The 13,738-nt window shown below is 31.5% G+C and overlaps 2 protein-coding genes across 2 annotated transcripts; one reads left to right on the forward strand and one right to left on the reverse strand.

Moving 5' to 3' along the window:
* Positions 1–1,310: 1,310 nt before the first annotated feature.
* On the reverse strand, positions 1,311–4,083 carry LOC113551985. The gene is made up of 2 exons (XM_026954615.1): positions 1,459–4,083; positions 1,311–1,369 (listed from the first exon to the last, which is right to left on the reverse strand). Exon 1 carries the CDS (start codon positions 3,349–3,351, stop codon positions 2,110–2,112), a length of 1,242 nt encoding a protein of 413 aa, XP_026810416.1. The 5' UTR covers positions 3,352–4,083; the 3' UTR covers positions 1,311–1,369; positions 1,459–2,109.
* Positions 4,084–4,809: 726 nt separating this feature from the next.
* On the forward strand, positions 4,810–6,129 carry LOC113554383 (chromobox protein homolog 1-like). The gene is made up of 2 exons (XM_026958203.1): positions 4,810–5,109; positions 5,901–6,129. Exons 1-2 carry the CDS (start codon positions 5,043–5,045, stop codon positions 6,086–6,088), a joined length of 255 nt encoding a protein of 84 aa, XP_026814004.1. The 5' UTR covers positions 4,810–5,042; the 3' UTR covers positions 6,089–6,129.
* Positions 6,130–13,738: the final 7,609 nt, after the last annotated feature.

Consider the following 13,738-nt stretch of genomic DNA (forward strand, 5'->3'; position numbering starts at 1 on the left):
AAGTGTTAAATACCAAAATACCTATCTCAAAACTCAAAATATTTGTACATTATTTCATGTACTATAAATACAATTTAGTTACTTAATCTAGTATATTAAGGACAATGAAAAAATTAAATAACAAAACAAAATTGTACTATGTTACAATATTAAAAAAAACTTATGAATTTTATTAGATGAATTAAAATTAAAATTATTAATTTAATAATTTATTTTATATAATTAAAATGGAATAAAAAATTATCAATATCTATAATTTCTATTTTCATAACATTTTATCATAAAAAATTTAAAATTAGTTATTAGGTATCAAATATTTCCGATGTTCAAACAATTTTCTATTACTATTATTTTAATGTTTTGTGATTGTAACTGATTAGCACTGGTGTGTAGAATGACAAAAATAACCAAATAGCCCAGTCAAATTAGGAAAAAGTTCGGAACTAATTCCACGAAAGCTGGAGTTTAATTTTTTTTTTAGATCATACCTTACTTATAAACATACTAAAAGTCCTGACACCTACCCCTTGTGCGTAGCCCCCCACCCCTCTTCAAAGGGTGGCGCACCCCTTTCACTTGTTTCGCTTATAACTCGTTAGATTTTTAACTTACGATAAAAATACCCATGACCAAAATTAAAGACCATACAATTTACCATAGACTTGTGCTACTTTTAATATATATATGTTGCGATAAGTGTTATTTTTTTAAAAAATATAAAAAATAATTTTTTTTTATCTTTTTTTTTATTGTGTTTTAGCCAAAACCGTCAATGATACGCTGAAATGACCTATGACAAAAGTTAACGAGCATATTATTTTACATAAGATAACGTTAAATTATTTTAACAATTTTAATTAGCATAAGTAAAAATGTTTTTTATATAAAAAGTGACGATGTAATTGAACAATTTGTTGACAATTACAAAATATAAGAATCAGAAATCTAATTACAATATACTAAAAAAAAAATGTCGAAAGCTGAATTTCGGTATATGAGCAGTTTATACCTTATTTATGAACATACTAAAAGTCTTGACACCTACCCCTTGTGCGTAGCCCTCCACCCCTCTTCAAAGGGTGGCGCGCCCCTTTCACTGTTTTCGCTTATAACTAGTTAGCTTTTCAACTTACGATAAAAATACCTATGACTAAAATTAAAGACCATAAAATTTACAATGAAAATACATTATTTTATTTTACATACATATTTATAAAATTGAAATAAAAAAAAAGTTAATTATGAAACTATTAATTACATACAGTAATTTATAAAATATTTACAAAAATTGGAAATTATACATTTATTTTTATTTTTTCAGACTATAAGCTATGAAGTTAAATATAAAAATAGTGTTGGGTTTTGGGTCCTGAAACAAAATTAATTAATATACTTAATATTTTCATATTTAATTATTTAAATTATATTATGTATTGAATTATTAAAATCATACAGTACCTTATTAATTATATTATGTGGGTCTAATTTTTTTTATTGTCGGTGTGTTGGTTTCTTCTTTTTGATTTCCAATTAAAAATATTTCATCGATATTGTCCTCAAAGTTGTCATCAATATGGTCCTCTTCTACATCATCTATGATCGGTTGCTGATTTAAACATGAACCTCCGTGACAATGCTTGCATATAACCGAGCATAGCAATCCTGCTTTTCGACAGCTACAATTTTGTTCACATGTTTTTGCGCAGGCACAACTGATCACTTTTAAAAGAGTATCCGGCGCTGGTGGCTTTTTCGTGAAAACTGGATTTAGTTTGCCATTATCTTCTTTCCATCCCCAATTCTGTGGATTTAATCTATTACCACGCCACAACTGTATTTGCAAATACACTCTATGTAAATGTTCTCGTGCCGCATCGATAGTAGGCGGAAGTCTAGCTAGTTGTACTTGTTTTTTGTTGGAAGCTGCGGTTTTGTGAAAAATATGATGTCTTAAATTATTTAAAGATGTAATATGGGCTGGAGCTTTATATAATGCTAAAAGATATTTTTCTCCAGCACATTCAATTTCTTCGGGCGATGACGATTCATTATTAAATATTAATAATGAATCGTGTAATTCCGGGTGTTTTTGAACTGTTTTCAGGTGTTTTATTTTGATGAAATGAACGAGCGAGGCCTACAACAATTTATTATGGCATGCGCCAAAGCCACAAATTTATTATCATATTTTTGAGATTTTGTTTTTTTATTTTTACCACAAACTTCAGACAAAAAAAATAATAAGCTCTTTGGTACGTCTTGTTTTACATTATCCATGAATTGATTTGGTGGAGGAAATGAATCGATCTCATAAACAAATGACCTTATATCCTCTCGTATAATAGTAGCTGCTGCTTCGACTATTCTTAACCGTTCTTCTTCTTCATTTGCTTTTTTTGAATTATACCACGCATTTGTTAATACTTTAAATCCTGTATTTTTAAAACACACTACTGCCTTTTTTCCACGGCTCGTTGTAATAATTATATCGTCGCCATACTTATCAATCAATTTATTTTTTAAAGTTTTTTCATCGCACGTTCCTTCCATTTTTTCATGCAAAAAATTTAGACCAAATTGACATTCATTTTCAGATTCTAAAAAATCACATAAATTGGAAAAAGCGTTTGCTAGATCTTCATCTTGTGGTCTCCCTCTTTTCTTATTTTCATCGACTGGATTTGTCGAGCAAAATCTACGTTCACACGATTTATGATACTTCGATTCTTCAGATACCAAACACATCACACTATTCAACCGTTTGAGCACCTCTTTACCCCATTCATCATTTCTTTTGTTCGCTACGTCCATAATTGAGGTTTTAAAATGAAGGGTAGATACTTGTACTATACTATCTCGACGTTCCTTACTCAATTTTTTTTCCAATTCTTTTGAACATTCTTTGTCGCAGAATAAACAATTTTCTTTAAATTTAAATATATAATTTGAACGTAGCTTACCTTTGACAGGTGATATGTTACTCGTACCTTCTTTTTCATTAACATATTTCCTTATGGTGTCTGGTCTTGTGTAATTCTTTCGGCAATCTTTGTGAACAAGTACATTTTCTAAATTCACTAAAGACTTCCATTTATTATCGAATCGCGCTTTACTCGAATTTATAAGATTTGCTATGCCCTTAGCCTTTACAGATACACATTCACTTTCAACACTTAGTTCTTCATCACATATAAAACATAAATTGGCCATTTTTATAAACACTTTCTGAACTGAGAACGTTAATTTAAAAATAATATTTACTCGCATAAATATATCGACTGTAATGTAACAGTTACAGTGTTCACTATTGACTACACAAACATCGACTGTCGACCGTCTACGTATATGCATCAGACACCACCTGGCGAAATACCAGACGCCCTTCGGAACGCCACTACAATCCGAACAATACAACAATAGATCCCCTCAAGATTCAACGTTCACTGAAACCCTGTTTGTGTACACGTGTACTATGGCCGGCTCACCATCCACAACAATTCCGATTCTACGAATTATATCTTTTACAACCATTGCGATAATATAAATAATATAATATACACGTTAATATAATCCAATGACATTATTCATACTGTAAATTTTATAAAATTATACGACTATTTCAAATGTACGACTTACAATAATTAAAATTATTAATATAATTTAACATTACATTATGTAAAATAATATGCTCGTTAACTTTTGTCATAGGTCATTTCAGCGTATCATTGACGGTTTTGGCTAAAACACAATAAAAAAAAAGATAAAAAAAAATTATTTTTTATATTTTTTAAAAAAATAACACTTATCGCAACATATATATATTAAAAGTAGCACAAGTCTATGGTAAATTGTATGGTCTTTAATTTTGGTCATGGGTATTTTTATCGTAAGTTAAAAATCTAACGAGTTATAAGCGAAACAAGTGAAAGGGGTGCGCCACCCTTTGAAGAGGGGTGGGGGGCTACGCACAAGGGGTAGGTGTCAGGACTTTTAGTATGTTTATAAGTAAGGTATGATCTAAAAAAAAAATTAAACTCCAGCTTTCGTGGAATTAGTTCCAAACTTTGTCGATTTTTGGTCTAATTTGACTGGGCTAAAAATTCAACTGACAATTTAATGATAAGAATATATTAAAGTCTGAACATTGACAGTTGGTATTACATTTTATAAAATACACTTTTGTGGAATTAATTTAAAGAAAAGATCAATTTTCTACAACTTACAGAGCCCGGGGGCCCCCAGAAATTGGGGACCAAGTGCAAGTGCTCCATCTGCACTTGCATAAAACTTTTTTTTTGTGTGTGCGAGTGTTTCGTTTCGTATATGCGTTTACAATAATTGAGATTTTATCTGTGACTTTTATAATCATTTATTTTCTATATCTTCACTTAATCAGTAATTATAATAGAAACGTTACTATATAATTAATGAACAAAGTCCATGTAAACAATAAGAAATTGCTTTTTTACTTAAAAACAATTTAAAATTGCAATAATTATAACTTAAAATAATTATATTCAATATAAGACCTGAATATTTTTGGATTGGGTACCATTTCAACATTTTTTTCGCTTATTGAAAAACTATGATTTTGGACTTGAACCCTTTCTCCCAAATACCGTTCAATTATTTCTTAGCCACGGTATACGGGTACGGTAATTGAATTTTGAGCGAAAAACTCAACTTTTTGATAAAATTGTACCGTGTACAGCAGTACCCATGTACGGTCTTTATAATTTTAAAATTTGGCAATACCATGTGCATTCAGTGTTGGCCGTTGTTACAGTTAGTAATCATTAATCACACCATGATCATTCTTACTTAATATTTTCCAATCACGCTGTTTACTAATAATTATTACTCATTAGTCATTAGTAGCTCCACGTGGATTTTTGCACGTCCGTATTTTACGTTGTGCGCAGTGGACAACTGCATCTTTACCACTAAACGTCGCTGCTACTTCTTTACGAGATACTCGTGCTGGAGATTTACTGAAACGTGTCACCGACCACTGACGTACCTCAAATTTCGATTACCAAAATATGCAGGCAGCAGGCGAAACCTCGACGGCGTATCGCCAAACTGAAAAAGGCGCCAAGAAGTCCAAAGGTTTGTGAAGTACTCATTCTGAATATTAAGATGTTATGATGTAAAAAGTGGCTTCCCTCCTCCTCTTGTACTTGGTTATTTTATGTTTCTATGTGAATATTAAAAAAAATACTAATCTATCATAATATGAAATTAATAGTGGAGTAAACACTAAAGTTTTGAAATATAATAAGAACAAAAGTATGATTGGACACAATATTCATAACATATTAGATCATCAGATGTAAATTTAAACATTTTTTTGTAATAATTTTATAATATATAATATATTGGTCTGCTAAAAGTTGTTTTGGCTGTTAAGTTTTTAGCATACCTTTTAAAAAGTTGAAATGACATCCCAGAACTTAGTAATTATTATTATTATTTTTTTTATCTGCATTTGCTTCTTGATTTGCTTAGACATTTTGTGAAATTTTTAGAGGCACTAATCACAATCAGAAATCAAATAAATTGCCTCACATTTCATTATTGTATGTAATCGATAGCATACAAGATGGGATATATATTTCCATAGGTATAGTGGTTACTACATAGGTGACTTGAAACAACTAATATTTTGTATACTTTTTTTTTTAATTTTATATTTATCACTTATATTACAAGTCAACACCATGTAGGTTTTACAAAAACCCTAACCTAACCATTGAAATCAAATTCGGGCTCTTATTAGTATCATTCTAATATGTTCAGTTCAGTAAATTTAAAATTTAACCCAAATACATAATTATAAGTTGAGTTATTGACAATTTTAGAAAACAAATTATCACATAATATTATCATTTATTTCTCAGATAAAAAGAGACAGTCTAAAGAGTATGAAGTGGACAAAATAATTTTCCATGAAGTTTTAAGCCATTCAACTGTTTATCTGATCAAATGGAAACATTGTGGTATGGAACAATGTACATGGGAGCCAGAAGAAAATTTGGAAAAATGCGAGAAAATCTTGTTAAAATATAAAACTGAAAATTGTTTATGAAAAAAAAAAAAAGAAGAAAAAAGTATGCCATCCCATTTATTTAGTTACTGCCAATTGTATTTTTTATTTCTAAAATAAACATTGATATGCAAAATGTAAAATGTATACATAATTTGTTCTGGGTTGAGTGTTGTATTAATTAGGTAGTTAATATTATTGTACAAAAATTTAAATATCTATCTTTATGATATTTTATATAATGATTATAATTATGATACCTAATTATAAGTTTTTTCCTAATTTTTCCTTAATTTTATGGTTACATAATATACATTCCACAACTATAAAGCCAATGCAAACATGAGGATTGAAGAGTAGCAAAAAACTTATAGTTATTTAAATACCTATCTCAATTCTTTAGATTATTAATGATATTTAACCTCATAACCAAGTTATACTCATTATCGTCAATCAATAAAACCTCATAATTTATTATAATATATAAAATAATGTGGTTTTAAATTAAGGTTATTTATACTAAACAGGTAAAGTATTCCATTATCAGATACAGGTAATCTGAGTATAAGGACAAACCATTTTCAAATTAGTTATTTTGTATGGTACAAATTAAGATTTTTAAGACCACAGGACCAATATTTTTCAAAGACTCAAAATATAAAATTTAAAAAAATATCTATTCTTTTTTTTTAACATTTAATACCTACATAATTTGTATTGATACCAATTTAATTTGAAAAATTTATTTGGCTTTCAGTGCTTTGCTCATTCTGAATTTGTTTTTAATTCATCTGCAGTTTGAAAACGCTTTGGTTGAACAGCTCATACTTTTTATATACCTATAGTTAAATAGATCTTTAGAGTAGCTTATAAAATTAGGAACATACCATATGATGACTTTTCATCAAATCATTTGTAATTATTAAAAATATTTATATTCTGAGAATTAATTCTTGATCACATGGGTAAAATACCCATCACTATAGTAGCGGTCAGATGTATGTGTGGTTTGTGACTCCGCCAAGGTACCAGCAAATTAAAACCAGGTATTTTAAGTAACATTCACACACCAAAGGCGCGCGCATTTCAAATGTATATGATTAAATTCAATAATTTTTTTTTTTACTCCGTTTAAGTGAATACTTAATACTACCTTATGGAATTGAAAAAAGGCGTTAAAACAATTAATAAAGATATTTGCTTATAATATCATGTCAATAGCTGTTGATGTGTTAAAATTATCTTATATAATATCGCATCAAGGTAGGCGGAATTGCCGATCGCACATACGTTAGAGCTAGAGAGCCTAAATAAGATTCGTGTCTAGGCTTTACGTTAGAGCCGTTTGGCCACTACTATAGTACTATAAATAGAACTAATTCATTTGTTATGAGGTAACTTAAAAAACTACATTTTTTTTCACACGTAGAAATATAGTGTATTATACTTCCTTAGACATTTTCTTTGTTATTTTTTATAGAAAAAAATTTATTACAAATGTGTATGCGATATGCTTCAATCCTTTTTACCAGTTCTGAACCATCGATATATTTTTTTTTTGTTATGCCATACGTTTAATGAAGTAATTTAGATTTAAAATTTGAATAATCAATTCTTAAAAAATTTCCGTTAACAAAAAAACAATAAATATTAAAATAAAAATTGCATTTATTATATTATTAGTTATTATAATACTTTAAATATTTGTATAAAATAATGTCTGTTTTAGTGTTTATAATTTTAGAGTCAATTTCTTACCGTAAAAAGTAGAGTGGAGTGAATATTTTGTTTATTAAATTATGTAATAGTTTAACTATAATCTAAATATTTTTTAGATTTGTTTTTTATATACAGTGATTTATCATTGAATTCAAATTAAAATCATACACCTTTATAATATATATTGTATTGAATAACTCAGTGGCGAGGTACGTATGTACAAATCTACTCTATACCAGGCACCACAGCTCGAGTGGTTAAGCTAGGTAGTTTCCACATTTATAATATTAATTAATATTAATTTTGTATAACAGACAACAGTTAATCTAATTAGCATAGTAATTAAGTAAGTAATAATAAGAATATTCAAAATAATAAATAATATCTATATTTGGATAGGAAAATTATGGACACATTCGAAATGGTAGATGTTATCCCTTCCAATTAATGTATGGTGGTGAATCTCTGTCTCTCTTCAAAAAACAAACTCGATTAAAAAAAATCATCATCCTCTTTTGGTAAGAAATGTTTATCGATTCTCTATCATCTAACAACATTTATTTATTTATTTTAAATCGTGTTTAAACGTAATACACAGGAATAACTATTGGTTTTACGTACTTAAACATTCATAATAAATATTTTTCAATAATTATAATAATATCTATATAGTATATTTATATGTAATATGCTCACTTTAACGCCTATAATACCTAATTGAAATATAATGTTGTGAACTCCTGTCTATATATTATATACACAATATAGCAATAGCCTTAATATAGTAAGTAATAGTTTATGCATTGTGAATTGTGAACAGGCATAATAACACGGAAGGAATTCGCTATATGTGGACAGTTTCGAGCCAAAACGAGCCTTTATCGTGTGCCGCTGTTAATGCAATATACGACATTGGAGAACTGTCCGAGCATTGTGATGAAGAAAATCTGTTAAACATAATAGTTTTGTTTGATTTAATCATTCAATAAAGTAAAGCTTGACAACTGAGAAACCACGCACACATTTATTCACGAACAATTTGAGTCGTAGAGACGTTCGTAATAATAATAATTGTTTTGATATTTTAGAAATAAAAACAAACAAACATCATACCATTAAAAATATCTTTATAATAATCAAACATTTTTAAAGATCTATACATATTATTAATATGAATTGTTACAATAAATTCAGCAATAATTTTGATTTTCTATAATTTAATTCTTGTATATGCGAGTTAAGTGCCTATATATAGTAGTTAGGTCATAGGCGCAACTAGACCTTTAAAATGTGGGGTGTTACAACATTCGTTAGTACCTATATCTAGTTGCTTATTTTTCTCAGTCTTCTCGGTGTATTCTTATAAGTAGTGTTCTTTTCGATGGTTCTAACTATACTAGTTATTGTTGAACCTATTTTGCTGCCTCTTCTTTTAAATATCTTTTGCAGTAAGCTTAGGACATTTTTAAACGATTTTATAAGTCGCTAATTTTCAATAATTGATTTATATGCTTATAAATAACAAATAAAACAGTAATTCATTGTGTAAATATGATTTTCAATTTATTCATTTTTAATAACAAATAAAAAGCTTGCCTAAAAGGCTTACAATATTATAAATTTAGATTATAAAAAAAGTTTAAACAAATAAAACAAAAATTAACTATAGAAAAAAACTTGCCCTAAGAGCTATCAATAATGTAAAACATTTTGTTAAGAAAAAACGGTGTAATGTATGAAACAAAAAATTATTTTCAGAAAAAAAATTTGCCATATGGGCTAACAGTAAATATAATTCATTTTGATAAATCAAACAGTGTATAAAATGGAATAAAAAATTTTGGTAAGTAACACGCAATGAAATAATGAGATAAAAAATTAATCCGGAAAAAATTGCCATATGGGCTAACAGTTTGTATACATTGTATAAATGAAGAAAAAAAATGAAATTTTGAACAAGAATAACAAGAAAACGATAATAACAAAAAAAGGGAAAGAAAAAAATCGACAGGACGACACGAAACTAGGCAGGGGGGATACGAGATGGCGATTCGGTGCCAAAATGCAATGTGTTACAGGCCACTGGTCACTTCCGCAACGTTTTCCGACCGGCCCACGAACAGACGAGTGACACAAGATAGTTTCGCTCGGCCGCACGATATACAACGACCACTAGACGGCAAGGCGAGGCCCGACAGCTTCGGTTGCGGGAGCGATGGTTAACGGCGAGCGGCTAATGCGCGATGTCGTGCGCGCGTCACACAGCGACTCTTGGACGAGTGACGGAGACCATAACGGCACGGGGCGAGCGAAGAAGATCTGAGCCTGCGGAATCGGCGGCCACCGGTTGGATGCGACCCGGCCGGCTTCGGTTCGCCTCGCGACGAAAAAGAGAGTTATGGCCCTCCCTCTCGCCACTGGCGCGTCCCGCAGTCGGCCGCGTCTGTCAACCGCGATAGTAGCCGGAGTGGCGCGCCGCCGGATCCTGTGTAACGCACGGTTTCCACGGGTCCGGCGCCGCTGACGTCCGTGTTCCTGGCTCGAAACAATAGAAGATCGTCACTCACCTCGTGCCAAAAAGTCTCCGCCGCCGTCTGATGCATATACAGAGTGATGTACCGCCGGGGCGGCATCGTTGCGCACGTCGGTACCGCTAGCCGTTCGTCGTCGTCAACGTCCACCATCGTTCCGCACACGAACCGAAAGCTGCCGGGCGCCCGCATCGACGGCCGTCTGTCCGCGAGTGGCCGGAAAACGTGTTAGGGCGACATACCGCTGCGCACCGTCCGCGCTCTGTCTGAAACGCTTACACAACCCGTGGTTGAAGATATAAGTATGACGTATAAGGCTAGCTACCGAGAACAACAAAAATTATATAAATATATGATGCAATTTATTTAATAAAAAGAAAAACAGTATTGTACATCGACAAATGGGCTTCGAACCAAACGTATAATATATACGTGTACGGTATACATTTAAGCAATAACAATAGAATAAATATCATGTACATCGATCGGCGTCCGCGACAGTGGCGTCATTTGGAGGAGAGGGGGGGGGAAACTTAGGCATTTGCCCTAGTCTAACATTTACAATTTTACATCAACCTTAGGTCGGCACATTTAAAATTATAATAAGTCTTATTTTTAACTATACTAAAGGCCGTTGTTATAAATCATAATATTGATATTTTTTAAGTAAAGATTTATTATTAGTTTTGTTGTTGTATTTTTTAAAGAAGTATAACATATTATTAATCAAGATGTTTAGTATTTACATTATGTGAATGTAAATACTGCTTACTTGTAAATCTGCAGTATTAAAAGGTACCTATTACCTATTTATTATTTATTCACACATTACTCAATTATTCTATATTTGATTTTCTAATTCTAATAAACGTTTGACAAAATTGTTTATATTTAATACTTCAAAATCCTGTGTGTGACGTTCATATACCTGAAAATTTACCCTCCCCACTCTTTACCAACTATGGCACTATTCTATGTGAACTGCGTGGAAATAATTTTGAGCCGGCACTCGGCAAATCAGTTAGTAGTTGCTCTAGTCAAACAAAAACTGAAATGACGCCATTGAGTTAAACCATTATCGCGGACTCCGCGATCCTAGGTGCGAAAATAAAAAGAACGAAGAAAAACGTCCGGGGGACCGTCGTCGGCGGTCATACTCGTTACCGCGATCGCTACCACTACGAACGCAAACAGCGAAAAAATCGTATATACGCACGGCTTTCAAAAGACGCAAACTACGCGAATACGAAAAGAACGGGTTGGAAAAAACTCTGGAAAAGCTTTAAAATCCCGTGAAAAGTTTGTACATAATAAATAACTGTTTAATATTTTAACTTTTAATTTTTTGTCCGAGAGCGGGGATTTTTCCGTTCGGTGTAGAGGGGATGTACGGATAAGGTTCTAGATTCTTCTTTTTCTTTTTATTATTATCATTTTTATTATTCTTATTCCTAATCTTATTATTATTAATATTACTATTTTTATTATTATTATAATTATTCTTATAATAACTTTTATTTTAATTATGCGTTTATCGGCGATTGCATTATTGGGGCTTCTACAGGTTCTTGTTATCTGCCACAGAACACGATACCGGTCCTGTATAATCGCTAGTGAACCGAGTATAAAAGGCCCGGCGAAACGACCAGCATTCACTGTCTGTCCTCCGTCGTAGCAAGACCCACCCCGGGCAGACTTGCGCGATTAGGGAAGGCATCTGGTATCTATATTTTTTTATCTTTAACATATTATATTGCCTGCACATTATATTGCTTGTGCTCGTATTATTAAACAGTGATTTTATTCATACCTATTCGCAGCTCTAACATTTCCTTAGCTTAAGCTCTGGTATGCACAAACAAAATTCGACCTTGGGCCTTGTTCCATGGCCTATAATATAAGTCTGACACCGTTCGGGCAGTGCGTCGGTGGTTGGTTTGATACATTTGCGCGAACACTGATCGTCACATCTGTATTAAATATTTGCGTTAAAGTATATATCATTTTTTCTGTCTCCGTGTTATACGCGCGTACATCGGATCTAGCGAGTATATGCTACAGTTCCAGTGACTCGTCAGAGTTCCGTGTTACGGGTCAATCGCTCTCGTTTGAGCTGCCCGTTTTGTGCGCCACTGTAATGATCTGACCAACGCGTGCAATTCTATTCTGATCCGATTATTCGGTGGCTGTGACGTCGTTGAATGACATACAAATCTGTTCGAAACATTATTGTACATATTACGAAAACGTCAATTTTTTTTTTTTTTGTAGTGTTTGTAAAATTGTAACGTATAATAATTGTCTATTATACAAGATCTTTTTTAGTAAACCATATTATATCTACGTTCATTTGGTTAAGTTAATTATTTATAAACACCTAGATATGAATATTTTTTTTTTATACATTTCCTATAAAAAACGAGAGTGTAAAATTTGTTGAAAAAACACTCATAGATTTAACATCTTTTTCTTTTGTTTATTATTATAATAAAAGTAAAAAATAGTCATATATTCACAATATCTAGGATCGCAGCGGTCGCATAGAAAAAAGGTCTAGGTGTGGTCGCCGCAGCCTAACGATTGGTTATATTAATTACCCATTATTATTAACCAATTTTTTTTTCATAGTCTATACAAATATACAAATATTATGGCTATAGGTTATAGGTATATTTGCATCAGAAAGAACTGATGATTTACAAATTCAATACAGCAAATGTTGCGTTTCCAGCGTTCCGTTTCAAATAAATAGAAGGGTTATGCTAAAAAAAATAAAAATAAAAAAGAAGATGGACTCCGTCCCTCCACGTCTTCCCCCAATTTTAAGCACTGACTACACAGCCGGTCTGTAAACCACGAACACTCATTCTTTTGTCTGTTCGTAAGATTTACAAGTGTCTACGACGTGCAAAAGTTTGCCTGCGCCACGGTACCACGATATGCAATCGATGCGTCTTTCTAAATAGATATTCACATTATTTAAAAACCAATAATATTTAACAAAAATAATAATTTTTAATAATAGCACATATAATGTAATATTTAATATAACATTATGATTTACGATTGCAGGTTTCATTCGGTTGTTTTAGTCTAACACAAAGTTATACAGATCTAGTCTGATACGCGTAACGGATATCATTTCATGTGTAGGTCTGAATTTTTTGTCTACAGTGATCAGATCGGGTGTCACGATAATTTTAAATGTGCCAATAATACGTGTTTAAAACGTCTACGCATATACCTACACCCAAAGTCATATAATAATTATGAAAATCTGTGAAAATGGTTTTGCGGACGAATGTGTAGTAGCTACAGTGCTGGCAAATTCTGCTTAGACCGAATTAACGGTGACAATTTAATACGAACTAAAATTATATTATATTATGCAGAATTTACGCATATTATATGAGCCCCTATGTGTAAAGAAAAGCATTTTATC

The sequence above is a fragment of the Rhopalosiphum maidis genome, chromosome 2 (assembly GCF_003676215.2).
Source record: "Rhopalosiphum maidis isolate BTI-1 chromosome 2, ASM367621v3, whole genome shotgun sequence".
NCBI lineage: Eukaryota > Metazoa > Arthropoda > Insecta > Hemiptera > Aphididae > Rhopalosiphum > Rhopalosiphum maidis.